General features: G+C 44.1%; 1 protein-coding gene across 1 annotated transcript in view; it reads left to right on the plus strand.

The window, feature by feature from the left end:
• Window positions 1-26,956, plus strand: part of JPH1 (junctophilin 1) — an 88,971-nt gene extending 62,015 nt beyond the window's left edge. Inside the window, exons 4-6 of the mRNA XM_074146126.1 lie at window positions 15,227-15,888; window positions 24,799-24,894; window positions 25,493-26,956. Of these exons, the coding sequence (XP_074002227.1) occupies window positions 15,227-15,888; window positions 24,799-24,879 (743 nt within the window). The 3' untranslated portion in view covers window positions 24,880-24,894; window positions 25,493-26,956. The remainder of the gene's footprint in view (window positions 1-15,226; window positions 15,889-24,798; window positions 24,895-25,492) is intronic.
• The last annotated feature ends 253 nt before the right edge of the window (window positions 26,957-27,209 follow it).

Here is a 27,209-nt window from a genome sequence, read left to right on the forward strand (position 1 = left end):
TTATATATTTACACAGCAGTAAATACCTGCTTTCCAAATAGCGTTTTTGGTACGTTTGAATGAAGACAGGGTAACCGGCACTGCTTCCTAATGGCAACTTCTCTGTTTTCTTCTGTTGCTTGAGTTTTTTAGTTTTACAAAACCTTTATAAGTTAGTGCTGCTAAGAGGTAATGATAAGTATTGTATCTCAGTCTCCGAAACTATAGTTAAGAGAAAGCTTTCCGTTGTGCTAAATTGTCTTGAAAACAGGTTGTTGTGGGAAAGTGCAATTCTTCTCTCATTGCTTGAGCTGCTCGGTACCATGGCGAGCGTGCTGCCAGCGAGAAATAAATGTGTGCGGTCTATCAACGAGTCTCTTAAAAAAGAGAGAGGGAGAAAAAAGTGAAGTACAAATACCTCTCTGTAAATAAGCTACGCATTTTTTCCTCTCTTCATGAGCGATCTCTGCATTACCTAAGTCCATTTAAATATTTGAAAATCTCTCCTCTTAAATTTCAGATTCTTGAAAAGCAACCTTCTGAGCCACGTATCCTGGTATTAAGTACAATTTGTAATTACAGTGAATATTCGTCACTCATTGTACCGTGACGGTTCTTCCTTCCCAACTATTTTGTCCCGTGTTTAAATTTTATGTTCGTCAAAGCATTCAGCCGAAGCTGCCAAGAGCTTCTCGCTTTGTGACGTGGTTTAAAAGGAGATTGAAAGGAGCACAAAGCAGTAGGAAGCGAAGCGGCGCTCGGCGGGTGGGAATAATGATGTCAGTCTGAATCACGACTGTTGAGGTACCGTCGAAATCTTCCGATTTAGCTTTCCCGGTAATCGATTACCTTGATATTTGCATATAAGGAAAGCAAGCGTGATTGGAAAGGTCCGTGTCGTAGCGTGAGGACTTCAGAGCTGTTTTCTCTAGGCTTGTTCTCAGGCAAGACCCGGCGTCTGCTTTTGCCGTAGCAGAGATTTGGCTTGTGGTCAACAGCTGTGAGGATGGCATGTCTTTGCGGGGCTCTCTCCACAAGGCTGTACGTTTTCGTAGGTTTAACAAACGCCGCAGTCTCTGTAGAGGCCAGGCTTTACGGGCCCTTTTATCGCTAAATAAATCAAATTTTGAGAAATCCCAGCTCTGACCTGTTTTTTTCCTCCAGGCACCACTAGACTTGTAGATGTGTCAAAAGAGAGCACACCAGGACAGGAAACAAATGAAACCTGAGTCATAGCCTCGTTCAAGGGAGTCATCCAGGGACAGTTGGAGATTGCCTGTGCTTAGAGAAAAACAATAAATGCTGGTTTGTGTCTCGTGAAAACCTAGAGAAGGGCGAGTGAGTAACGGGAGTGCTTATCGACGGTGGAACAGAAACGAAAGGCTTTTGACACCCTGTACAAAGGGGGAATATTCTTTGACTTACCCATTCGTTCTAAATTCCACAGGACAGCATCTCTAGGATTGTAAACACACCATCAGGAGGTGAACTAAAGTACGAACTTGCAGAGACCGGACAGCTAAGCCCTGATTGTCTGCACGTGTATATATCCTGCAGCAAAGGGATACTGCCCTTCCATTCAGTTTGAATGAATAACATTTGATTAAACGAAAGAGGGGTAGAACTACTTTGCTGCAGGGTAAGAGCAGTCCGGGCGCATCACCATGGAGCAATTAAGGTCTGGAAATTCAGATGTGAATTGTTTTACAGTGAGGTGATTCTACCCCCCCACTCTGCACTCGTGAGACCCCACCTGGAGCACTGTGTCCAGCTCTGGAGTCCTCAACACAGGAAGGACATGGACCTGTTGGAGTGGGTCCAGAGGAAGCCACGAAGATGATCAGAGGGCTGGAGCCCCTCTGCTATGAAGACAGGCTGAGGGAGCTGGGGTTGTTCAGCCTGGAGAAGAGAAGGCTCCGGGGAGACCTCATAGCAGGCTTCCAATATCTGAAGGGAGCCTCCAGGAGAGCCGGAGAGGGACTCTTTGTCAGGAGATGTAGTGACAGGACAAGGGGTAATGGTTTTAAATTGAAAGAGGGGAGATTTAGATTGGATATCAGAAAGAAGTTCTTTCCTGTGAGGGTGGTGAGACACTGGCCCAGGTTGCCCAGAGAAGCTGTGGCTGCCCCATCCCTGGAGGGGTTCAAGGCCAGGCTGGATGGGGCTTTGAGCAACCTGGTCTGGTGGGAGGTGTCCCTGCCCAGGGCAGGGGGGTTGGAACTCGATGATCTTTAAGGTCCCTTCCAACCCAAACCATTCTATGATTCTATGATTCTATGATTATTTGTCAGGCCAGCCAGCTGCCGGGCGAGCGTACGAGGCTCACCAGAACAATTCCCATCGCCTCTGACCTCCTCAATGAGGCACGAGAGAAACCAAAGAGCAGTTCATCAATTAACGCTCTCTAAAGAGACGGATAGAATTTCTTTAGGTGAAATACATGAGCAGAGAACAAAGATTTTCCAGTGAAAAGAATAAGACTTTGTCGGGTTTTACCAGTATTTTTTCCTGTGATGTTTGGTTACCGTTATAGCCTCACTGTTAACGTGCTGAACATGGCTAGTTTCAGAAATAAGCATTTTAAGCTTCTGATAAGGCAATTTCTAATGCCTTAAAGAGCAACTGTGTTTTACACTCTCTTTCGACCAGTGGTGGATGTCTGTAGCCTCGAAAGAAAACACATCCTTCCTGTCTTCCTCCTCCTGCCACCTCCACCTCCTCCCATTCACAACATGCAAACTCCATATGGACAGGAAGGAGAGATTGCTGCCTGATGCTAATTAACTGGAATTTACTGGGCTAAATGCATGTGGACCAGGCCAGATATTTTTATTTAAAAAGCCAATTACAATGAGCATTTTTGCCTGATTAGAGTTACCAGCCATGCCATCAGTGTGTGCCTTAAAGCGTGCGGAAGCTCGCTGGTTATTCTTAGTCATACAAGAGCCTGTTCATTTTCTGGAATTATTCGACATACGGCTTCATCATCTTTGCACAACTGTTGCCAGGATTCTTGCTATGGCATCTTTTCTCTAAAATTTATTGCTTCCATCCCCTTTCTACACTGCTCTGGAGAAGCCTATAGAAGTATCCTATAAGTATCCTGCTGTCCCGCTGCCTCATCCCACTCCCCAGCATTCCTGAACGCATCTGGGACAGGAGAGTGGGCCTGGGAGAAGGAAAAAGGAATGAGAGGTTGCAAAGGAGTAGCCTTAATTCTTCAGGATGCTTTCTCAATCTCTCCAGGATACTTTTGGGTCACGTAATCAAATTATTTGCTTAGAAAAAAAATGTGCGTAATTAGTTTGGGGTAAATTAACTTTTAAAACTAATCAGAGAAAGTTTAAAACTAAACTAAACAGAGAACCAGTTTAGAGAGGTAAAGCTGTTACAGTCACAGAAACTTTCACACAAGGTTCCACTAGGTAGTTAATTTGCATCTAGGTACAACCTGTGGTTGGCTAGGAAAGGCTATGGGATCTGGCTACGAAGCTAGCCAGGTAGTCAGGCAACTAGCCCAGACTAACTTCAGCGCTGTCTCGGCTGTGTTGTCATCGTAGATCATAGAATTGCCTGGGTTGGAAGGGACCTTTCAGATCATCGAGCCCAACCATCAACCCAACACTGACAGAAACCATCACTAAACCATGTCTCTAAGCACTATGTCTGCCCGGCTTTTGAATACCTCCAGGGATGGGGACTCCACCACTGCCCTGGGCAGCCCATTCCAATGTGCAATAACCCTTTCCGTGTAAAAATTGTTGCTAATATCCAATCTGAACCTCCCGTGGTGCAACTTGAGGCCGTTTCCTCTTGTCCCATCGCCTGTTCCTTGGGAGAAGAGACCGACCCCCCCTGGCTACACCCTCCTTTCAGGGAGTTGGAGAGAGCGAGAAGGTCTCCCCTCAGCCTCCTTTTCTCCAGGCTGAACACCCCCAGCTCCCTCAGCCGCTCCTCACAAGACTTGTGCTCCAGACCCCTCACCAGCTCCGTTGCCCTTCTCTGGACACACTCCAGAACCTCATGAAGCAGCTTCTTGAACTCTAGCCTGGGGGTACCTATCTGAGCTGCCACCAGGGGAGTGTTAATTACAGGTATAATCTGAGAGAAGGAGGTCGGTGCTCCCTTAGAGGTCTAATTGCCTCTTTTCTCCTCTTTAAAATTCATCATTTGCTCACAAGAGGAACCATTCCTTCCAGGAGACAGAACCTGCCCGCTGTTGGCCTGCTCCAGCAAATTTCTATATTGGTCTGTCACAGTGTCCACCAGCCAAGGACAAGGTGAAGTAGGGTCTGTCACGTGGGAGTATTATCACAGTGTCAACATTTCCATTATAAATCCTATTTATAACAGCATCATAAATATTTGTTCCATGTTGAAATTCAGCTAACGAGGTCTGCGCTGTGAGAGCTTCCCTGACAGGGCTAATTTTCACTAGAGTATGGGGTTTTATTTTGAAAGGATTTTGTTATACTCTGAAAAAGGATGGGTTTCTCATGTTATTTTTTTAACATGTGACATGGGTTACATTAGCACATCTCCACAGCTGTGCTCCTTTAGGGTGCCTTGTACTGCTTGACCACGAGCAGTTAACACTTGCTGTGGGCTTTTTTGCTGGTGTTTTTATAGGAAATGGGGAACAACAGATGTATTTCAGAGGGAAGGGTAGGACATTAGAGGAAAATAATTTCTCAGCTACATTCTACATCCGTCAAGGCCAGAGAAATAGAGAGTTAATTTCCACAGCATTTTATTCAAAGAAAGTCTGAAAGACTTAAGACTTATGTGGAAGGAGAGAGAGTGTAGAGACATCTGAAAAAGATCGTTATTCAGATTATAGACCTGAGTAGTGTAGAGTTATCTAGTATTGTTCAGTGTGATGTAGATCACGCTGAGAATTTGGAGGAAATGAAGGTTGTCTGCCTATAAGTCTTGTAACAGTTATTCACTCACATCATAATCTGAACAGGAGTCAAATCTGGAACTAAAACCCAGCACGGAATTAGTAGCAGAACTTTTTTGTGTGCTGAGATTAAATATGATGATTGTAAAAATTCTGCAAAGACAACCAAATGCCGGGAAGAAGAACCTGCTGCTTCCTCCTTCACACTTGTAGGAGGCCCGAGAGGCAAAGTATCTGATACAGCTTTGGCAGTTTATTACTGCTGGGAACTAGGACGCTCACGGTAAAAGTTTTGATGTGGAATAGAAAGGCAAACCCATGACTGCTCTGCAAGAGGAGAGAATATACTAAGAGAACAATGAAGAATAAACATTAAGAGCCGTAAGTATTCTGGTTTTGATGTAAAGCGTGACTGCCAAACTGGTTTCAGTTTTCATCATGAACTTCATCAAGCACAGTGTATTTTCCTGTTGAGCTAAAAGACAAGACATGACAGTTACTGATCCATAATGTTTTCAAAAGGAGAATCAAATCTGTTTAGTTTCCCTGTCTGATTCTGGTTGGAATGCTGAAGGTTGTTAATGAGAAGAAAAAAAAATAAACAAGTAGGGTGGAGAATGGACTGAGAGCAGCCCTGAGGAGAAGGACTTAGGGATGGTGGTGGATGAGAAGCTCAACATGAGCCGGCAACGTGCGCTGGCAGCCCAGAAAGCCAACTCCATCCTGGGCTGCATCCCCAGCAGCGTGGCCAGCAGGGCGAGGGGGGGATTCTGCCCCTCTGCTGCGCTCTGGGGAGACCCCACCTGGAGCACTGTGTCCAGCTCTGGAGTCCTCAGCACAGGAAGGACATGGACCTGTTGGAGCAGGTCCAGCAGAGGCCACGAAGATGCTTCGAGGGCTGGAGCCCCTCTGCTGTGAGGACAGGCTGAGAGAGTTGGGGGGGTTCAGCCTGGAGAAGAGAAGGCTCCGGGGAGACCTTAGAGCCCCTTCCAGTCCCTCAAGGGGCTCCAGGAGAGATGGGGAGGGACTCTTGATCAGGGAGGGGAGCCATAGGACGAGGGGGAAGGGTTTTAAACTGAAAGAGGGGAGATTGAGATGAGATCTTAGGAAGAAATTCTTTGCTGTGAGGGCGGTGAGACACTGGAACAGGTTGCTCAGATTTAATGGATTTATCCCACCTGATAGACAGCCCTATGAACACTGAGGAGCTCTAACCCCTTGCTGGGACAGCAGCTTAGGGACACAGAAATTGCTCATGACCAGCAATCTTCATAACTCCCTGAAAGGAGGGTGTAGCCAGGGGGGGTCGGTCTCTTCTCCCAAGGAACAGGCAATGGGACAAGAGGAAATGGCCTCAAGTTGCACCAGGGGAGGTTCAGATTGGATATTAGGAACAATTTTTACCCTGAAAGGGTTATTGCACATTGGAATGGGCTGCCCAGGGCAGTGGTGGAGTCCCCATCCCTGGAGGTATTTAAAAGCCGGGCAGACATAGTGCTTAGAGACATGGTTTAGTGATGGTTTCTGTCAGTGTTGGGTTGATGGTTGGACTCGATGATCTGAAGGATCACTTCCAACCTAGACAATTCTATGGTTCTATGATTCTAGGGCCTGCTTTACTTACCCTGACTTGTTCTTAATGAATACTGAAGGAATTTTGGAAAATATTTGACAAGATTACATGGTGTTACATATGGCTCCTGTATATAGGACAGGCTTCATTCTTCCAGGTTAGACCATATACACACATTGTGTTTAATGTGAATGCTCCCGGCTAAATAACACATGCACTATAATCTACTCCAGTGCTTCCGAGCCTGCAGGCTGCTTAGCATCAGATACATGAGAAGGTAAGTTTTTAGCTTTTTCACAGAAAATCTAGAGCCTGCTTTACTTCTGCAAAGCTGCACTGGGGCATGAGGGAGACCGAAGCCTACCGTTCAGCATAAGTTTTACTGCTATTATTAAGAATGGGACATGGGAATATTTTTCTGAAAATTAGGAAAAAATCCACTGGAAAATTTAGCAAATGTGAACTGCAGCAGTAGTGTTCTTTTAGCTCCTTTATATCGCTCATAAAGGATGGGCAGAAGTGAAAGGCTGTAATTCTGTTCCCATCACAACTGCATATTCTCTGAAAAGATGAACTGTATATATATATACACATACAAAGAGACTGTTAATGTAGCATAAAAGCTGCCTTTGCCCAGTGGAATCCACATTTCTCCCTTCTTTACATTTCTCCCAACATGTCTGCCAACATCTTTCTGATGTGACCATGCCCAAATCTATACGCAATATTTTAGATTCAGCGTCACTGGGATCATGCAGAGAAGGGACCATTACCCTTCTCCATAGAATCATGGAATGGTTTGGGTTGGAAGGGACCTTAAAGATCATACAGTTCCAACCCCCTGCCCTGGGCAGGGACACCTCCCACCAGACCAGGTTGCTCCAAGCCCCATCCAGCCTGGCCTTGAACCCCTCCAGGGGTGGGGCAGCCACAGCTTCTCTGGGCAACCTGTTCCAGTGTCTCACCACCCTCACAGCAAAGAATTTCTTCCTGAGATCTCATCTAAACCTCCCCTCTTTCAGTTTAAAACCCTTCCCCCTTGTCCTATGGCTCCCCTCCCTGATCCAGAGTCCCTCCCCATCTCTCCTGGAGCCCCTTTAGGGACTGGAAGGGGCTCTAAGGTCTCCCTGGAGCCTCCTCTTCTCCAGGCTGAACATCCCCAACGTGTGATGTAGCTTTTAAAGTTAGTCCTAGGTGGAAGATTTGTGTATTCTGACTTCTTACATCACTGAACGATGATGTGGCTTTTCAGGTTGTGGCAATAGTAGAGTATCACATTATGTGTTACCTTTGTGTTATATTTTTAGGTCGTGTTGGTAGTACATGGTTTGAAGGACAGCGGGCAGCCAGATCAAATCGCAACAGTACCATTTCACTGAATTTTCACTGAATTTTTAGAGTTGGAAGGGACCATAAAGATCATCTAGTCCAACTCCCCTGCTGAAGCAAGTCTTCTTTCTCTTTTGTGACATGCTTTATTTTTAAACTTAAGGACATGTGTGTGTTTTTTTTTTCCTGTAAAGCATTCTCAAGCACAGTTAAGGAGAACCATTATTCCAGCTGGCATAACCAGCTTTAGCTGCAACCAGAACAGGGCAACGGAGCCTACATATGTCACTTGGAATTAAAGAATTACGAAATGACATTTCTATGCATCACTACGAATAGGTCATTTCTTTCTAGGGAAATCCCACCTCCAACTTGGCAATGGAGTCAGGTGCCCTCTTATTCTCTGGGGGTCAGAAATCTTAAATATCTGTCTGGACATAGACCCACCCATGAAGGAGCTGCACCGTTACCTGTCCTGTTGCTGGGTTCTTGTATCCATCAGACGGATCCTGCAGACATCTGGGATGATGTGCCCTTGACTGCCACCAATGTGCCCTGGTGGCCAAGAAGGCCAATGGCGTCCTGGAGTGCATCAAGAAGAGCGTGACCAGCAGGTGGAGGGAGGTCATCCTCCCCCTCTGCTCTGCCCTGGGGAGGCCACATCTGGAGTCCTGTGTCCAGTTCTGGGCTTCCCAGTTCAAGAAGGACAGGGAACTGCTGGAGAGGGGACAGCAGAGGGCTACAAAGGTGATGAGGGGACTAGAACATCTCTCTAATGAGGAAAGGCCGAGGGACTTGGGTCTTTTTCGTCTGAAGAAGAGAAGACTGAGGGGGGATCTGATCAACGCCTATAAATACTGAAAGGGTGGGTGTCAGGAGGATGGGGCCAGTCTTTTTTCAGTGGTGCCCAGTGACAGGACAAGAGGGAACGGGCACAAACTTGTACATAAGAAGTTTCATCTGAACATGAGGAGGAACTTCTTTGCTGTGAGGGTGGCAGAGCCCTGGCAGAGGCTGCCCAGAGAGGTGGTGGAGTCTCCTTCTCTGGAGACATTCAAACCCACCTGGACATGTTCCTGTGGGACCTGCTGTGGGTGACCCTGCTCTGGCAGGGGGTTGGACTGGATGATCTCCAGAGGTCCCTTCCATATCATTCTGTGATTCTGTGATGACTTCTTAAACCACCATATCGAAGTCAGGCACAAACGATTGCTCAGAGCCCTACACCCCTTTAAGCCCCTTACCTTATATCCATCAATTTATCAATGGCTGTGATCCTTACCCCTTAATTTCCAGCCCCATTCAGTCCCAGTTGAGTCTGCTGAGATTTGGCACACTTGGCATGTGATATTGCACAGCCCTCCATTCATTTAGGCTGAATTCAAGCCAGCAGCCTAGCAGTTAAAAGCTTTTTTTTGGTTGTTTTTCCTCTTACCAGTATAAGCTTCAGAAAAATAAGAATAAAACAGAGGAAGTACTAGTGACATTAATTATAGTTCTTCCCCCCCCTACACATCTCCACAATGAAGCAATAATAAAAACCCCTGTCTTTCTAAAATTTACTGAATATAGTTATTTGCAGTTTCGTAATGACTCATCAAATCACCTCTTTTAGCGGACTGATAAATGATTATTTTTATTTCCTTCACATACAGTTACCATCCTGAGTGCTGAGGAATTATTATAAAATAGATGTCCCATCCTGAAAAATCGTAACATTTGGGATGCTAGTAGGAAAAAACTTTCTATATTAATTGATCCTCTAATGGGTCACCAGGCCTTTCAAGTTTTACTAATGCTCATCAGAGTAGCAAATAAATCTTATTATGAGAGCATAGGTATTGTTACCAACAGTGATATTTTAGAAAACCATTGGTCACATCAGAAGGTAACAAACCAGGTGGTTTTCACCGGCTTATTTCTCAAACCATAGATAGCAACCTGTAGTACCAACACCAAACTATGTATTTTCCTTTTTTATTACAGTGCATTTAAACACAAAAGACTTCAGCTTTTGCTTCAAAAATATCATACCTTGGATTTGTACTAGGATATAATTCTATGATTCTATAATGTGCAGTAAGAAACTTACTCATCATTTACTCTTTCCTTCCCCCCATCCTTGAATCCTGATTGAGTCGCCAGTTCTCAGCTTCTCCGGGAAGGTGACGTTTATGAAGATATGTGACAAACTTAAGGCCAAAGTGCTGTGTTGGCTTTGGATTACTCGGAAGACTTGCACTTCATTCTTAGTTTTGACAAAGGCTTCCCGTGCAACTTCAGGCTATCACTTTACCAAAGATTTAGCAAAGCTTTGAGGGTGACAAGGCTTTATTGACAGCTGACCCGTGACTTCAGAGAGATTATTCGGATGAAGCGCGTGCTTTGGGTCATGATTTCCCTTTAGTTTAGCTCCCCCACCTGTAAAATGGGCCGGTGATATAACCTTTTTGCTATCTTTTGTCTTGTACTTCTAGATTGTGAACTTTTCAGAGCAGGAATTCTGTCTTTTTTTATAGAAATGTTCAGGAGTTTAGTGAAAAGGGACCTCTGAGCTTGGCAGACTGCGGTGGCCTCCTTCAGTATTTAAATTCGGTATTCTAGTATATTTTGATTATGTAAATTCCTAACCACTCTGTTACTTTCTAGTATTAGAAAATTCCAGAAGTGTTCTTGTATTACTTGAAAATGCATTGTCCTGCCACAAAACATCACAACTTTTTAGTTGGTTGATGTGTTACCACAGAAGCCCTTTTTGCCAGTTTAAAGAAGTATTAACTTAATTTTGAGAATATAGAAATCATAAAATGAGGCAAAAGCTCATTAAACTGCGGGAATGGGATTTATGGCAGTTTCATCGGTTACGCATATCGGCTACGGAATTCAGAATTGCTCCTTGAGGGATCTCCAGCCCTGCTGTAAGGAGTCTGGTGCCTTCAGCCCTTCCTGAGCTCATCCTCATTCAGTCCCACCCTTTCCCCATATCCTCATCTTTTCTGTTTTGCGAAGAGGCCAAAAATCTGTGAAACTGGCTGCATTGTATGGGCAGGAGTATGACCTGAAGCATCGTATATATAAATATATATCTACGCCTTTTTCCTCACTATCCTGGGTACGGTCTGCAGTCCCTCTCAAGCTTCAGTTTTCACCTCGAGCTGATAAGGCACAAGGTCTCTTCTCGGCCTTCTTGGGAAACACTGGCTGCATTTACAGTGTCCTGCAAGATGACATTTTCAAGACACTGCTTGTGCCACAACCCTGAAGCCGCCCCGTGCTGCCAACGTGTCTACCTCACCAGGCCATGGGGGAAAGCACGCGACTGTCACCTCTCTAAAAATGCTGTGGCAGAACCAGGGCACCCTTCTCTTCTCATTTACAGGGCTGGCCATGCTGTCGCATCACTTGCTGGAGCCCTTCCAGGAGGAAGGACACATTACACAAGAACTGCACCAGAAATTCTAGATTTAGAACACCTATGAGCGTGTTTACGACCAAACCCAAGCTCTCCTCACCCCACAGCCATCGATGAAATGTTGTCCAAGCGGAACAGCAGACAGTACGAGACTCTGTGGGCACGCATCGCACACATCCACACAGTCCTTCAGCTTCCAGAGGCTGTTCCCCAGAAATGCTGGTGAACTCACACTTTCATGGTGCCGTCCAGCTGCTTGGTGAGCCAAAACTGCCCCATGGGTGACCTTCAGCCAGCAAAGGTGCCTCAGTTTTCAACCAATGGTAGCAGGGCCAGTACACCACCGTCAGAAAACACATGGGTTCCTCCACAAAGAAGGCTTATCTTTAGCTGGTTAGAAACATTTCTTGGTGCTGCTTTCCAGACCAGATTCTCCTCTGTGGAGACCTTATAGCTCCTTCCAGTCCCTAAAGAGGGCCCACAGGAGAGATGGGGAGGGACTTTTTATAAGGTAGCAGAGCCATAGGATGAGGGGGAATGGTTTTGAACTGAAAGAGGGGAGATTGAGATGAGATCTCAGGAAGAAATTCTTTGCTGTGGGGGTGGTGAGACCCTGGAACAGGTTGCCCAGAGAAGCTGTGGCTGCCCCATCCCTGGAGGGGTTCAAGGCCAGGCTGGATGGGGCTTTGAGCAACCTGGTCTGGTGGGAGGTGTCCCTGCCCAGGGCAGGGGGTTGGAACTGGGTGATCTTTAAGGTCTCACAGGACTCACCACCCTCACAGCAAATAATTTCTTCCCCTCATTGAGATTTCATCTCAATCTCCCCTCTTTCAGTTTAAAACTGTTCCCCCTCGTCCTATGGCTCCCCTCCCTGACCAAGAGTCCCTCCCCATCTCTCCTGGAGCCCCTTTAGGGACTGGAAGGGGCTCTAAGGTCTCCCCGGAGCCTTCTCTTCTCCAGGCTGAACACCCCCAACTCTCTCAGCCTGTCCTCACAGCAGAGGGGCTCCAGCCCTCGGAGCATCATGTCCATAGTGTTAGTTAATGAAGGGAACAAAGTAAATCCTGACAAATATTCTTAGTCCTCAGAAGGGAGCGGGAATGGCGTTCTTGCTGCTCGGAGTCAGGGGTTCAGACAGGTGCACGATGTGATTGTACGGAATACAGTGAACAGACGTAAAAAAAGTCCTTGGACAGTCTCCAAAGCTAACTTCAGCACAGAGCCAAGAACTTGAGTGCTGGAAAGACCTGCCTGGCAAGATTGGAGGCAAGGGATGTATCTCTAATAGCCATATGTGATGGAGGGGGGGCTGGAGGGGGGGCTGCTGTGTTATGTTAAGGCAATTGCCGAATTCTGATCAGACACCCTCAGATGCTGCTTGGATGCAGATCTCTACAGCTTTCTCCGGTGGGGCTCAGTCTCACTTACCATCAAATACTGCCAAATACTGAGTGAAAATACGGCATTGGTAGCCTCTTGACTCCTAACTTCTTTGGGAAGCTCCAGTTAAAGATGGTATTTTTGTCCCAGTTCAAGTTTTTTGGTCTTCACTCGAAAAACTCTCCTAGTCTTTTGTGGAGACCTTGTGGCAGCTAAGATCTGGCTCCATTCTTGTTTCAGAAATTCCAACACAGTTGGGAGGTCTCAGGAGGAGAGAGTGTCCCTCTGGCCAGTCTTGGGAGGCTTTTAGTTGGTCGTAGGAAACAGTGGAGAGGGGTGGGCACTTCTGAGGCCCATATGAAAGTGCCTTCAGTCCATCAAGTGCCATCAGATCTTAGTAAAAGTCATATTTTTACATACATTGGCCAGTGGAGAGCTGTAACAGCATGGGAATTTTCTGGAAAGACGAGGAACAGATCAGGTGCCATTTGAGCAGCATTTTAAGCTGAAGAGATGGTTTTGCAACTGGGATGCTTGCACCGCAGCAGTCATAAGGAGCGAGCTACTGTGAATGTGGATGTGTCCGTAATAAATAATCGTTGCAATTTCATGGCTCCATGGCTTGAGCTTAAAGGTTAGGCAGAGCTCTTTTAGCCCTAATTATATCCCATGTGAAAAGAGAAGAAAACCAAAGTGTAGGCACGTTAAAACCCCTCAGCATTACCTTATGCATCTCAGCAAAGACGGAAGGAAATCCCCTACCTGACGGAGGATTTTTGTGAATGGTGATCGTGACTGTGAGTTTATATGTGGCAGCTTTTAATGTGCGTTGTGCTGCCTTTCCCTTTTACCAGGAAGGTTGTAAAAAGCCGTAAGAACCAAGCCTCTAGTCCTCTCCCTCTGTGCAGGCTTAATTCCTCCCACCTTCCTCCTCAAATGTCCTTTGAGAACAATTCCTGGCTTGTCTACGTCCAGCCTTCTCTCCCAGCAGCTCCACGTTTCCACCCCTGGTTTTCAGATGTGCCAAAAACGTTGCCATTTTCCTGCTCAGAAGACATTGAGCGCCGAGTAATTCTTTGTGTCGGCAATCTCCTTACTTACCAGATGACTCAGTGACTTCCAAAAACTTCATGCTGCTCTTCCTTCCTCTCATCTCAGCGCTGGGTAGCGATGCATATGCTTCTGGCATCTGTAAAAACACTGTATCTGCCTAACACAGCCAGAGCCTCCCTGAAACTCCAAAGCAGAGGAATGTGTGCGGACGTTCTTCTCTGGGCACAGAATTTCTCTGTGACATCAACCACGGATAAGCCTCACTTAGAGAAGATAAAAAAAAAAAAAAAAAAAAAAAGAATCAAAGGGAGAAGTGGAGAATTGGTTGCAATGTATTTGGCAGGAGCTGTCGTTGAACATACGAAAAAGATTATCCCGGTTCCTTGTTCGCAGAGCTCCCCGGCTTCTGACTTCTTGTGGGACCTGATCCTGGGGTCTGGGATGTGGCCTCTAGGAAGAAAAATAGAAAACAATGCCCACAGTGCAGATTTACGGCAATTCCGTTTCTTCAACAGTGTTTGCTCAAGTCTTAGCGTTGAACTGTTAAATCAGACAAGCAAGCCCTGGAGGAAGGCGTCTCAGCCAGCTTGCCTGGATGTAAATAGCTGCACAGAAGTGCACCTGGATCAGTGAGTCCTGGTGCTGCATGTGCTGATGGGTGTTTAGCCAGGATTTGGGGGGAGGATATTCTTCATACTGGCTGCTCTGTAAGTATTTCCCTACTGAATGTGAGAGAATTTGTTTTCCTGGCTTCTCAGCAGAATCATGTTACCTACTAGAATGGTTAACCTGGGTCTTCACAGAATCATAGAAGGGTTTGGGTTGGAAAGGACCTTAAAGACCATCCAGTTCCAAACCCCTGCCCTGGGCAGGGACACCTCCCACCAGACCAGGTTGCTCAAAGCCCCATCCAGCCTGGCCTTGAACCCCTCCAGGGATGGGGCAGCCACAGCTTCTCTGGGCAACCTGTTCCAGTGTCTCACCACCCTCACAGCAAAGAATTTCTTCCTAAAATCTAGTCTAAATCTCATCTGGTAAGTGATCGGATTTGGAAGACAAAGCCCGTATGTGAGAGCTCAAGGCACATATATATCAATTTAAGACACGCTAACATGCACGGAAAGGGAAAAACAGTGATTCAAGCCCGATTTCCTGTAGGTTGTAAGGGCAGAAGAGATGTTTCATTCTGCTGGTTAATTACTTCCATGTCAAACAGATACTATGATCACGAGGGCAGAAGTTAAATAGATTAGGATAATTACACAAAACGTACCTCAAAGCATGGGTCTCGGAAAAGTGTGGTAGATATGTGGTGTTAAGTCAGTCTTCAGAGACAGTTTATGTCCTGCGACCCTTTGCAAAGCTGAAGAGGTAAAGTGACGGAGCCAAATTAGTAACTAATCCCAACAATTACGAAAAAGTACAGTAGCTTCAACTCCTGAGCGATTTAGAGTAAATCACTACAGATAGCAGTGAATTTTTGATGACACCCACCCCTGCCAGCATTTTAGCCAGGCAGTCCCTCCCAATGCAACGGTTTTACCGTCAAGTCTCATTTTAATTTTAGTCCTAATATTTATATTACACTATTTTTCAGGCCCTGATTATATCAAGCAAAAATTTCAAGAAGGAACGGAGGTGAAAGAAAAATCTGAAGAAAAAGTTCAGGAGCAGCCGCCTACCCCAAAAGAGTCACCTCACTTCTATCGGAAAGGCACTACACCCCCCCGAAGCCCAGAAGCAAGTCCAAGGCATAGTCCTCCTCTTTCTTCTGAGCCTTCTCCTTCGAAACAACTGAAAAGGCCAAGCTCCGCTTCTGGGGCAAGACTCAGTCAAGAAAAAAAGCTTTTGGCCACTGGGAATATAACGCCCACTGTTAACAAGCCTTTATATTCAAAAGCACCGGGGAAGGAGGAGGTAGCTGTGAAACACCAGTCCAAGTTTTCCGCCCATCACAATCCCATCAGCGCGGAGAACGGGGAGCTGCACGATCACTACCACGGCTACTACGTGAAAGTGAACCCATCAGTGCTTCCGCAGGAGCTCAGGGAAGAAGATGAATACGTCAACCCCTCACCGTCAACCCTCGCGCGGATCCCGCCCTCCCAGAAGCCAAGTCCCGCCAGATCTGGGGGGAAGCCAGATGCCAAAGAAAACAAACCCGACACAAAAATTAAGAAACCAGAATTTGCTGCACCAAAGAACCCGTCTAATAACGAGTCACATTCAGCGGTGGAAAAAGAGGTGGAAAACAGCTCGGTGAGTACTGCAGGAAAGCCCTTCCACTTTTTCTGCCCTTTTGCCCTCCCGGTGCTGAGCTTTGCAACCTAAAGATGGGCAAAGCCCACATCTCTCAGGTCTTCCTCTGGGTACAGCCTGGTACCTACTGCTCCAGGGTGGAGCGAGGAATAAACATGCCCATCCTTTACGTTAGCCTTTTTGGAAACCGGGAGGGGATGGCCGATAGCCAGCTACCTTCAGAATTTTGAAACGTGAATCCCTATTCCATCCATAAACACACAAGCGTGTTAGTGTCTGTATCAGTGTGTGCATGGAGAGATATATATATATATGTGTGTGCATTTTGTGTGCACATATTTGCAGATATATGTGTATATATATCTTCCTTCCCCCCAAAAAAACCAACATTCATTGTATTTCAGTGGGTAACTGGGCAGTACTGGGAGTTACACTCATTCTCTTCCCTAAAGGTCCTAGTTTTGGCCACTGTTGGAGACAGGATACTGGCCTGTGGTATGACCCAGCCCATACCATCTCCCACTTTCCTTTTCTTCTCTGTGTTGATTGTAGCCTCTGAAAACAGGCAGTTTTTCATCAAAATGCAAACTGTTTTTAAATGCATATTTCTAACCATGCTTGCATTTTACAGCATCGTGAAAAAAATTTACTTTCTTTTTCATCAGGAAACGGAGAAGGAAATTTAAAGCTATACATTCAGATCACTGTGAATCTGAATCTCATTATTATTTAGAAATAGAAGTATAAATAGTTATGCAGCAAAGGAGAGGTGACTAATAGCATTTCTATTCCATGTTAGAAGAAGAATCCAGGCTATCGAATTCAGAACCTCTGATGACAACAAAATTCTGGGCCAAGAGAAACTCAGGGAAATGTTAGTTGTACATCCTAAATTTAACATTTAGTGAATGAGGAGATCTAGATCATTGTGATAATGTTTCTTTTTTAATAAGCATTGTTTCTCTGAATAATTTTTGGTGCTCCAGTAGAAAAAGTGTCATTATTTAGGTGGGATAAACAGAGTGCCCCATTTAATGCAATCCAGATAGCCTAGCACTGATCTCTGAATAATTAACACCAGACCTTCATTAATAAAGAATTCAAACATAAAGAGGTGTGAGAATTTCCAACCAACTTGCATTGTAAAAGATCTTGTCAGACAAGCTTGACATCCTCAGGTGTGACACATGAATCATGTCCTCGATCAAGGAGGTCACTTGATTTGCTTTTACACAGTTATTTATTCTGACAAGGAAGCCAGAGTAGTGCAAAGGCTAAATGTCACATTAAAATCTTTTTTTCTTTTTTAAACTGACTGATGGTTCTCAACAAGTAATTGAAAAACAGCAGTTATTCTGGTGGGGTTATTCTTGGATTAATTCTGCTGCTCTATTTTACTAAAGTTCCTGTTAATGACAGGGAAGAGGACATGACATAAAAGTGTTACCCATAAAGTTTACAGAAGACACAGAGACCAGGAAACTGATAAATAATGCAGACAATTAATGTATCACCAATAGAAACTGATGCAAGTATAATTATCCATATGCAGCGCAGCAAAATGTAAGATCATATATATTGAAAGACAGTCAATGGAGCCTGGCCGTGCAGGATCAGAACTGGAAAAGACTGGTGGATCGGGAGCAAGAGAGGCAGCTGAGCATGAGCTCCCTGTGCAGAGACGTTAATATTAATCCTTAGATTTATCAACAGGAAAGATTACGCAAGAGTACATGGGAGTCTGTTTTATCTGGTTTTGGCACTGGTGCAACCACTTCTGGAATAAAATACAGTGTCCATAAATCAGGGATTTAGTAGGAACAAAAACCTTAAGGGAAAGTGCCCCGAAGAGCTGCAAGAATGATTAAAACATATTTTATAATAAAAGATTCAAGGCAAAAGCAGTCTGGCACGTTAAATACCTTTCTGTAAGTACACGTTATAAAATAGTTTCCCAAGCTAACAGGCAAATGTATAAGAAGATCCAGCAGCTAGACAGATATAGATAAAAGTCTTGTTTTAAGTTGCTTTTAATGAGATTAATTGAATGTTACAACACTTTTCAGATGCTGACTTTTCGGTGCCATCACTGAATAGTTTGATAATGAGCATTTTGTGGAGATGATACCCTCTAGTTCAGCAGGAAGCTGATATTCTGTTTCGTGCGGATCAAAGTAGATGTTCACAGTGGTTTTGTAATCTGCAAATCTGTATTACAGCTGATATTAGCCCTTTAACCTTTCAAATCTCACAGATAGGACTCCTATGTAGGGTAGAACAAAGCCGTCAGCCTTGTACATGTTGAGTGAGGAGGCACAGGATTTTAGCCTGAATTGGAGTTTTTTGTTCAGCTCTGGTGAGAATAAGTGGCCAGAAATAATCCTGGTTTTTCCTGCGTTCCATCCAAACCAATCTATGGTTTGGAGCTGAGGGAGTCTTCACCTGAAGAACCCAAGTAGGGCACCTAAAGAGCAGTTTATTGACCTTCTAGAATAATCAGGATAAGAACTGTGAACTAGAGCCTGTTATCAGGAGAGGTGGAAGGGTGAGGAGATATTGTACGTGAGCTACTGTTTGTTTACTGTTATTACAGGTCACCTGGGGACTGTCCCTCTGCCTCATTTGGAACACGCTAATTGCATTATTCTTATTATCAGCATTTCATTAAGGAAGGCAGGTAGAGTTTAGGAACTCATTTTAAATATAGCAGCATTTTAAGATACATGTAGATGTATGCCTTTTTCCAAACATGTCTTCCACATGTGTCTATAAATTTGCCCTTATAAAATAAATTTCCTACACGCTTATTCCTTTACAATGCTGAAATGAGTAAAAATCCTAAAAACAAGTTAAAGCAGAAAGGAGTAGCCTGCTGCCCCAGCAGCCTGAGGGAGAGACGTCGTACAGAATGACTCTTAACACTCCCTGGAGACGTCTCTTTTTAATTTTCAGAATTTCAGAAATTTAATTTTCATTTAATTTCAAGTTTTGAAATTCTTTCAGTTTTTCAGTTCCGGAAAGCAGCAGCCTGCTCCGCAGCGCTCCTGGACTGAGCTGAGCAGCTGGAGTTATACAGAGACCAACCTAAGCGTGCTTCTCTGTCGCAAACACTTCTGAATGTTGAGAGACTTCAGAATTCTAGGGCTGCATTGGGGAAATTATTTTTCTTTAATCAGTAATTGCAATTGCTTTAGAGTCATCCCCACAAATGATTTTGTTGTGGTTTGAAAGTAAGCCTGCCTCAGATCCTCCGTAAAAGTTTAAAAATATACTTGTAAAGAAATATAAAGAGAGAAGAAACTCTCGCTCTTACGAAAAGAGAATGAGAAAAGATGGGTTTGGGGTACAAAATGAATATAACATTTATCGAGCACTTTCATGAGTTTATTGGAAAGTGCTGCATAAAATTGTGCCATGCTTTTTCCAGGTTTTTAGTGAGAAAGCCTTAAGAACATAGATACAGGACATACGATTTTCAGTTCTTCCTTTCATTTATTTCATCAAAGCCATTTCTCACATCCGAATGCCACAGAAACTTTAATACGGGTTAAGAACTTTAAACTAAACTCCATTTACAGAGAAGTCTGCCATAGCTGTTTTATTAATAAAATTCGTGGTTCATATTTTCTGTGAATCTGTTACATCCTTAAGGATGTCCCCGAATATCATCTATGCAGTAAGTCATGTACAGGAACAGTATTGATTCTCTGGGTATCCCTACTTTTGGTGTTACACTTGAAAAATACCAGCACACTGCACATAAAGTACGTCAGTATGTTTCCCTGGATAAACTGAAGTTTAGAATCATTTCAGAACTCGTAAGAAGGAGCCATAGGACTCTGTTACGGTTTTATCGATGTGAAAACGTTCATAAAACACCGTGACAAAGTCACTGCTCATCAGCTGCTCCAAAACAGCTGCCTTTTTTCAAGAGTTTACTCTACTGAGGGTTAAATCATGATTTTTTTCACTGAGCGTTAAGGACCTTTAAATTATCTCGGATTTACCACCGTGTGAAGTGTGCACGGAGACACTTGACCACAAACCGGCACTAACTGTTTCTGTTTCTAATTGCTCGTTAGCAGCCTCTAGCCCCAGTATCGTCTTGCATGTCCCACCTTGAACGGCAGCTAATTTGGGATTGCCTTGGACTTCGGTAAAAAGTCGAATTGTAAAAAATACCATTGTAGTCTTAATTCATGAATACACGTTTGATTTGCCCGACGTGTTGCCATAGATCAGGTGCAAGCCCAGGCACAAATCTTCTGCTATATCATCATTTTTTGGGTTTCTCGGTAACGATTTTTGATTTTTGATTTTTCTTGGTAAGGCCACACAGAGTACATAGTGATCTAGTTTATACCTGTATCTAAAATCCTTACATTTTGCTGACTGTTACCCCGTTTGCTTCTGCTCTCATCTCTGTTCTCTTCCCATCCCATTAGTAAGGGATATAACTACCGTGATGTTAGAAAAAAAATAGATCAGTATTTGCCTGATCCTAAAAAAACCTCTGAGCAAGAACTTTATGCTAAATTTAATGGACATTCCTAATGCAATGGGATTACAAGACTAGTCATAATACTTCCTGGCACTACATTTTAGGAAAATAGCTTTCTTCCCTCCCCAAATGAAAACTAATCGTATGGTTATATTTTTAACTACAGAAATGTCTGGCTTACTGGAAGCTGAAAGGGCAGTTTTTAAGCAGGACCAGAGTTTTTCTGCTACAGCTTCTTCAGTGCACCTGCTCTGGTCACTCTTGGACTGTTCAGACTAATTTTGGCTTTTGCTATTTTAAGCCCTCGCAGGACACTAACGTCTTATTTATGGTATTTGTCTTAAAGCATTAAATGCTCGTTTCGTAGGTGTCTGCAAAGCAGGTAGTAGTTTATTGCAGAACAACCATGTGCTCCACAAATAGCGTTTGATCATTTTTTCATATAGCAGGAAATTACGCTTTGGGCTGAAAGTTGTAGTTATCAGAAGAGGAAACAAAACGTACGCGGCAGGCCCGAGGAGATGGGATTTACTTCATTGTGTAAAGCATGGGCTCATTATCATGAACAGATAACGTTTTTCTTTGATCTTCATATAAAATCAGCAGCCCGGTTCTTAAGGTGTCACTTTCTTCTTCCTTTGTAGATGGGATCTCTCGATTCACACCTAGTCCCCAGGGTTTTTAGCCTGATTTATCTGATGTTATTGTGGTGAGATGGGTCTATCTCACCTGACTGACAGGCGCATCAATACAGCATCCCCTCCCCTCCACCACGCTAAATTCTGTACGACGGGGCACTAATGACACCGAGATGCTGTTTGAGCTGCCGTCCCAACCTGCCATTCCACCAAAAGCTGTCTGGCACCTGTCAGGATGCTGGTTCAGGATAGATTTCAGGTTACGAATGAGTTCCTGCCTCCTCTAAAGTCCCCAAAGGTCCAAATTTTTTTTCAATAGTAGTAAATCAGAGTGTTTTCCGTGGCTGTTATTTTCAAATATGCAAAGCGTTAGACGGACAACTCCCAGGGAATTTTAATGGCATTGGGCAATGGTCCTTCATGGTTCCTTGCAGTTCCTGGTGCAGTATAACGTTAAAATCTTTGCGTGGGATCCCATATGGAAAGGAAATATTGACCTGATTTTGGTCCACAAGAAGTCCCTATTGGAATCATAGAATGGTTTGGGTTGGAAGGGACCTTTAAAGGTCCTCTAGTCCATCCCCCCTGCCATGGGCAGGGACATCTTTCACTAGACCAGGTTGCTCAGAGCCCCATCCAACCTGTTGGATCCCCCATCCAACCCCTCAAGCGCCATTTCAACACTTCCAGGGATGGGGCATCCACAGCTTCTCTGGGCAACCTGGGCCAGGGTCTCACCACCAGAGAGAAAGATGCTGAGGCCAGATCTTAGTGGAAATTAATTGTGTAATCCCACTTCTTTTGAGAGATATCATTGTGGTTTAGGCCGAATCAGCCAATGACCAGCAACAGATGCTCTCCCCCACCTCTTGCTCCAAGGAGAGGTGGAGGAGGAATAAAGAGATTTAGGGTTTAACATTAACATATAGATACTGGTTTTCTTTGTCATGAGATCCTGGGATATATTTTTTTGCAAAAGAAGAAGTTGTTAAATGGAAAGTTTATTCTAAGGGTGTTGACACTGACCTTCCAAGACAGCAAACTGAGACATTCTCAAAGTAGCTGCTGTTTCAAGTAAAACATGTTTTATTGCTCAGTCTTCCAATATGGCTTTTGTGCATAAATCTCACAGTTGCCAAAGGCATTTGGTGGGAATCCTGGTGGGAACTTGGATTTCCTTCACAGTAGAAAAGCACAGAAGTACCCAAATCAGCACAATTTTGACTGTGCCAGAAAGAGAAAGAGGAAAATAACCTTGAGGTCCACACTACTCCAGCGAGGCTGCTTGCAGTGCTGTGGTCAGACACATAACCATGCCTGGAGTCGTGCTTTCCTTTTGTGCCTCTTCTCTGTCACCAAGTGTCTCATATTCTTTGGCACATAGTGACTCACTCCCAGTAAGAAGGAAGGAGCGTGGTTCCACTTCTGTTCTGTGACCCGATGGTTAAAACATACCCCTCGTAAGTGGGGAACTTGGTGTTCAAAATCCCTTTGACTGAGGTGACTTTAAATGTAGCCTTCGATTTCCTAGTGAATATTTTAGACATTCTGCCATTAAGCACAATGTGGATGTTGCTGCCAATACTGTTACCCTGACATTTAATAGGACTGGGACAGTGATCATCCCCCTGTACTGGGCACTGGTGAGGCCCCACCTCCAGTGCTGTGTCCAGTTTGGGGCCCCTCACCACAAAAAAACCATTGAGGGGCTGGAGCGTGTCCAGAGAAGGGCAACGGAGCTGGTGAGGGGTCTGGAGAGCAAGGAGAAGGGTCTGGAGAAATTCTGAGGAACAGCTGAGGGAGCTGGGGGTGTTCAGCCTGGAGAAAAGGAGGCTGAGGGGAGACCTTCTCGCTCTCTGCAACTCCCTGAAAGGAGGGTGTAGCCAGGGGGGGTCGGTCTCTTCTCCCAAGGAACAGGCGATGGGACAAGAGGAAACGGCCTCAAGTTGCACCAGGGGAGGTTCAGATTGGATATTAGGAACAAGTTTTACAGGGAAAGGGTTATTGCCCATTGGAACGGGCTGCCCAGGGCAGTGGTGGAGTCCCCATCCCTGGAGGTATTTAAAAGCCAGGCAGACATAGTGCTTAGAGACATGGTTTAGTGATGGTTTCTGTCAGTGTTGGGTTGATGGTTGGAGTCGATGGTCTGAAAGGTCCCTTCCAACCCAGGCAATTCTGGGATTCTACCCCTATGGCAACGTTTAACTGGCATCCTGATAGTCTCAGTCACCGTTTGAACTGGAACAGTTGGTTCCTCAGCGTGAGCAGATGACTCTGAATAGATGCAAAGGGAACTTCACGGCCTTTATGGACAGAGGCACTGATTGAGTTTAGACTCCCCAGGGATTTAAGCAGTACTCGACATGTTTTGTGACTTATTCAAGAACTTATCAGTCCACATCTGTTCATCTTAACAGCTATGTAAAGGTGTGTTCTGCTGTAGAAAGTGTTTAATGAGACCGTTTCAGGATGAGAACGTGTGATATAATGACGACACAAGTACTATTCGACAGCTTCCCAGTTACACTCCTGCGGCAAATTAATAATAGCAAGTTCTTACACTTCAGCATCCCAGGAATTATATAGCTAATGTTAGCGTTGTCATGAAGCATAATGGACTTCTGCAAGGCATGCTTCACGTGGAAGTGAAAAAAAATGGTGTCATTTGTAATGAAATATATACCTTCTTATGCAAGCGATCCTCGTGCAGCTCAGGAGGTAGTTTTCTGCAGAGATGTTTTTTTTGTGGCCTTTTTTGTGATTTAGGGAAGTACTGTCCGAGTGAAGAGTTTTTCTCTTTCTACTTACAGTAAATGTGCAACCTTAATCTATAAGCAAATGCAAATCTCTGTGAAAATACGTTGTAGTAACCAAATACGTCAAGAGGAGAACAGAGGAACTGAGAATTTCCTTCTGTTCAGGAGATTATTTCAAGTTGCTCCTCAGAAAGCATCCACCTTGAAAAGATTTTTTTCCAAAACTGCTAAAAAGAATTAAAAACCTTGTTCTCTGGCTTCACGGAAAGACTAAAATTACATGATAATCAAGTTTTCCAACCAAGTTTAGCTCTAGCGAGGAAGGCAAGGAGTGTTTTGACTTTTCATTTCTTCACTAAATAAGTCTATAAAATAAGGGTTTATGACCATTAAATGTCAGAGTAAATCAAAGCACGTTTGTAATTCTGCAGGTAATGGAACCCTTGCTAGGTATGTTAGTGCAGTGGTAAGTAACTTTTTTTTTCCCCCCTTTGGTTATCAAAAAAAGGGAATTCTTTTCATGCAGCACGTTATCATGCAAAAGCCTTTTTTCTGTATCGAAATGGGCTGGAATCGGGGAAGGAACCTGCCGTAAGGATGAGGAGCGGTGCTCCGGCTTGTCTGAAGTCGTTCCAGTTCTTTGTTTCACTTTATTTTAAAGCGAGGGTTGTGTCGGCGGGTTTGCTTTCATTTGCTTATGCCGTCATATTCGTCAGGTGGTTTAATCTCAGGGCGATTAAGAACGGGGTAATAATATACTCTCACCTGTATTTATCCAGCTCGTTTTCACACAGGTGATATTTAGCTCACCCGAACACGACGGGTAACGGCTGCGTTTCAAGAGCAGGGTCTGTATCTTTAATATTTGGGTAATCTTTCAGAGCAAGGTCAAAAATTACAGAGAATTAGAGAAGAAATTAGAAACGTAGGTAGAAATTACAAAGTCGGGTCGTGTTCATTGCTGTGCGCTGTGGCGAAGGGTGCATTAATTCTGATATCTTTATTTTATTTTCAGGGCCCTAACTCAGTCATGATCGCCCTGGTAATGCTGTTGAATATTGGTTTAGCCATTCTTTTTGTCCATTTTCTAACTTGATTGGAATTAGGAAAGGTAAGAAAGGTCTTGTTTTCCTATAAAAACATCACCCTACCCACCCCACCTCAAACGATATAATTTCTTTGCATACTTTTAACGTTCCCTGCTTTGATTTTAGCTATGCCTGAATGTGATTCAACATAGTTATTTAATAATGTAACTGTTTTGACCCTTCAGTGAAGTCATGACAACTAGTGGTGTTAGCCCACAGTTCTCTGCACTTGTGTCATCAGCCTTTTAATTGGCACCTCTCAGACTCAGACACAGGGAAGGAGGCTTGGAATTAGGATGGGACGCGAGAAAATGAGAGATTGAGAGAGAGAGAGATGGTGATGATGATGATGATGATGATGGTGATGAAACTTGGAAAATTCAGCCAGGGGCCCGGCTCAGTTTCTCTGCCGAACGGCTCCTGGCTTCGGGGTCCTCTGAAAGCCGAAGCGAGCTGGAAAACAACCCAAATAATCTGCTGAAGCAGCCCCGCCGGCGGAGCGCGTTGGCTTCTCCCGTCTGTTCCAGCAGAGTGTGACTAAACTGGAAATGTTCGGAGCTGCACTTTGGGGTTGATGGAAGCCAACAGCTGCCTTACTATTTTCCCGTCTGATGTTTTTAGTGGGGGAGATGGGCAAGCGACTGCCAGAGGAATGTGGTCAGAGGATTCTGTTGCTGTGGAAGCGATTCCAGCGTTCGCTCCTATCTCGTTAGAAGAAATAGTTAGCAGCACCGGTCACCAGTCTTATTCCATTACCTGCTGCTTTTAACGTCTCCTGCAGCGTTGCGGGGGAGGTTGAATTTCATTTGCCTGTGCATGATTCTGTTCGTTTCGTTGTTGATGAGATTTGAGGTGTAGCCGTGACACAGCCTCCGCTCCGGCCCGGAGCGAGCTACCGGTTCTGCCCAGCAGCAGAAGCAGAAATCGCAATCTCTTTTCCTAATCCAAAGATAAAATCCTCAAATTCGTTCTCCTAAACCCAAAGAGCCGTTTCGCTTTCAGGTTTAGTACGTAATAAACCGGGACTGCAAAATTTTACGATGTTGGTACCTTCCTGAAAGTGCTCAAACGCAAAACTTCTCGTAATAAAAGAATAAGAATCCGAAGTTGGTCTCATCAGCACATTCTGAACGGGAGCTGGAATATCAGAATCGGCCAAGAACGATGAGATACAGGGTTTGCATGTTGACTTTTTTTTTCTTCTTCTTCTTCTTCTTCTTTTTTTTTTTTTTTTTGGAATTCTGGTGCTGTGGTAATTGGTGATTTGAATTATTGTGTTTCAACACGGAGGTATTTTGCCAGCGGTTAAAATAAAGTCTTGTCTGAGTGCACGTTAACGCCAGTGGCCGTGAAGCTAGCTAGTGCTCAGAATAAACGAGCAGAATTTTCAAATACTAGATTTGTGTTGAATACATTCAGGTAGAGCGTTTAGAAATGTTAAGTGATTGTTTATCGATTTGATGCCTTCGGTGTCTTTTAAAGTCCGTTTATAATTTTTACCTCAGCGTTTAAAAAGCCTCCAAGTTTGTTTTTTTTCATTTGCAAAGTTTGTCTTAAGTATTTTCCCAGCCCTTTGTTCAAACGATGTGATCACGTTTCTTTTTATGTGCCATTATACTGTAATTACTGTACCCTCTATTAATCAAAAGCATGCTTTTTTACTGAAAAATATGTGGTGTGATCATTTGGCAAGTAAATATTTTCATTTAAAGCTACAAAAAAAAAAAAAAAAAGCAAAGGGCTCGTATTAGGGTTTATTTTCTCTCTAGCAGAAAAAAAATCTTTCATACGCTCTAGTTTTTTGAAGCTGTTTGTAAACTTTCTAAGTGTTTGCATGGTTTCTTGGGCGACGTTCTTACGAAGCACATGAGTTATCTGTTTTGCCGCAGCGGATTAAAGGCGTTGAGGTGTGGACTGAGCGTGGTGCGGCGCCGCGGCTCCCAGCAGGGCACTAACACCCGGGTGTTTTTTCCAGAAGTATGTTGAGAATCCTGTGTTTTGACCAGTGTGGATAAAGAAGAAAGCAGAAAAGAGAGCAAATGAAAATAAAGCTTGTCTATTTATTTTTTAAAAAGAAAGTTAACCAAAAAAAAAAAAAAAAAAAAAGTTTCAATCGTGTTTGAAATTTAGGAAAGTCATTTTTAAATAAGAACAAAGTTTTCAAAGTTACTGTGTAATGGACGAAGTGAAATCCAACAGTGAAATCGCCCCCGTCTCCTCACGCGGAGAGGTAATTTTGTAACTGACGTATTTAATTCCTAGTAAATGTTTATTTAAAATACTTTATGCTCTGGAAATAATGGGTAACAAAGCTTATGAAAATGTTTATAAATTTAAG

This window comes from Numenius arquata, chromosome 4 (genome assembly GCF_964106895.1).
Source record: "Numenius arquata chromosome 4, bNumArq3.hap1.1, whole genome shotgun sequence".
Classification (NCBI taxonomy): domain Eukaryota; kingdom Metazoa; phylum Chordata; class Aves; order Charadriiformes; family Scolopacidae; genus Numenius; species Numenius arquata.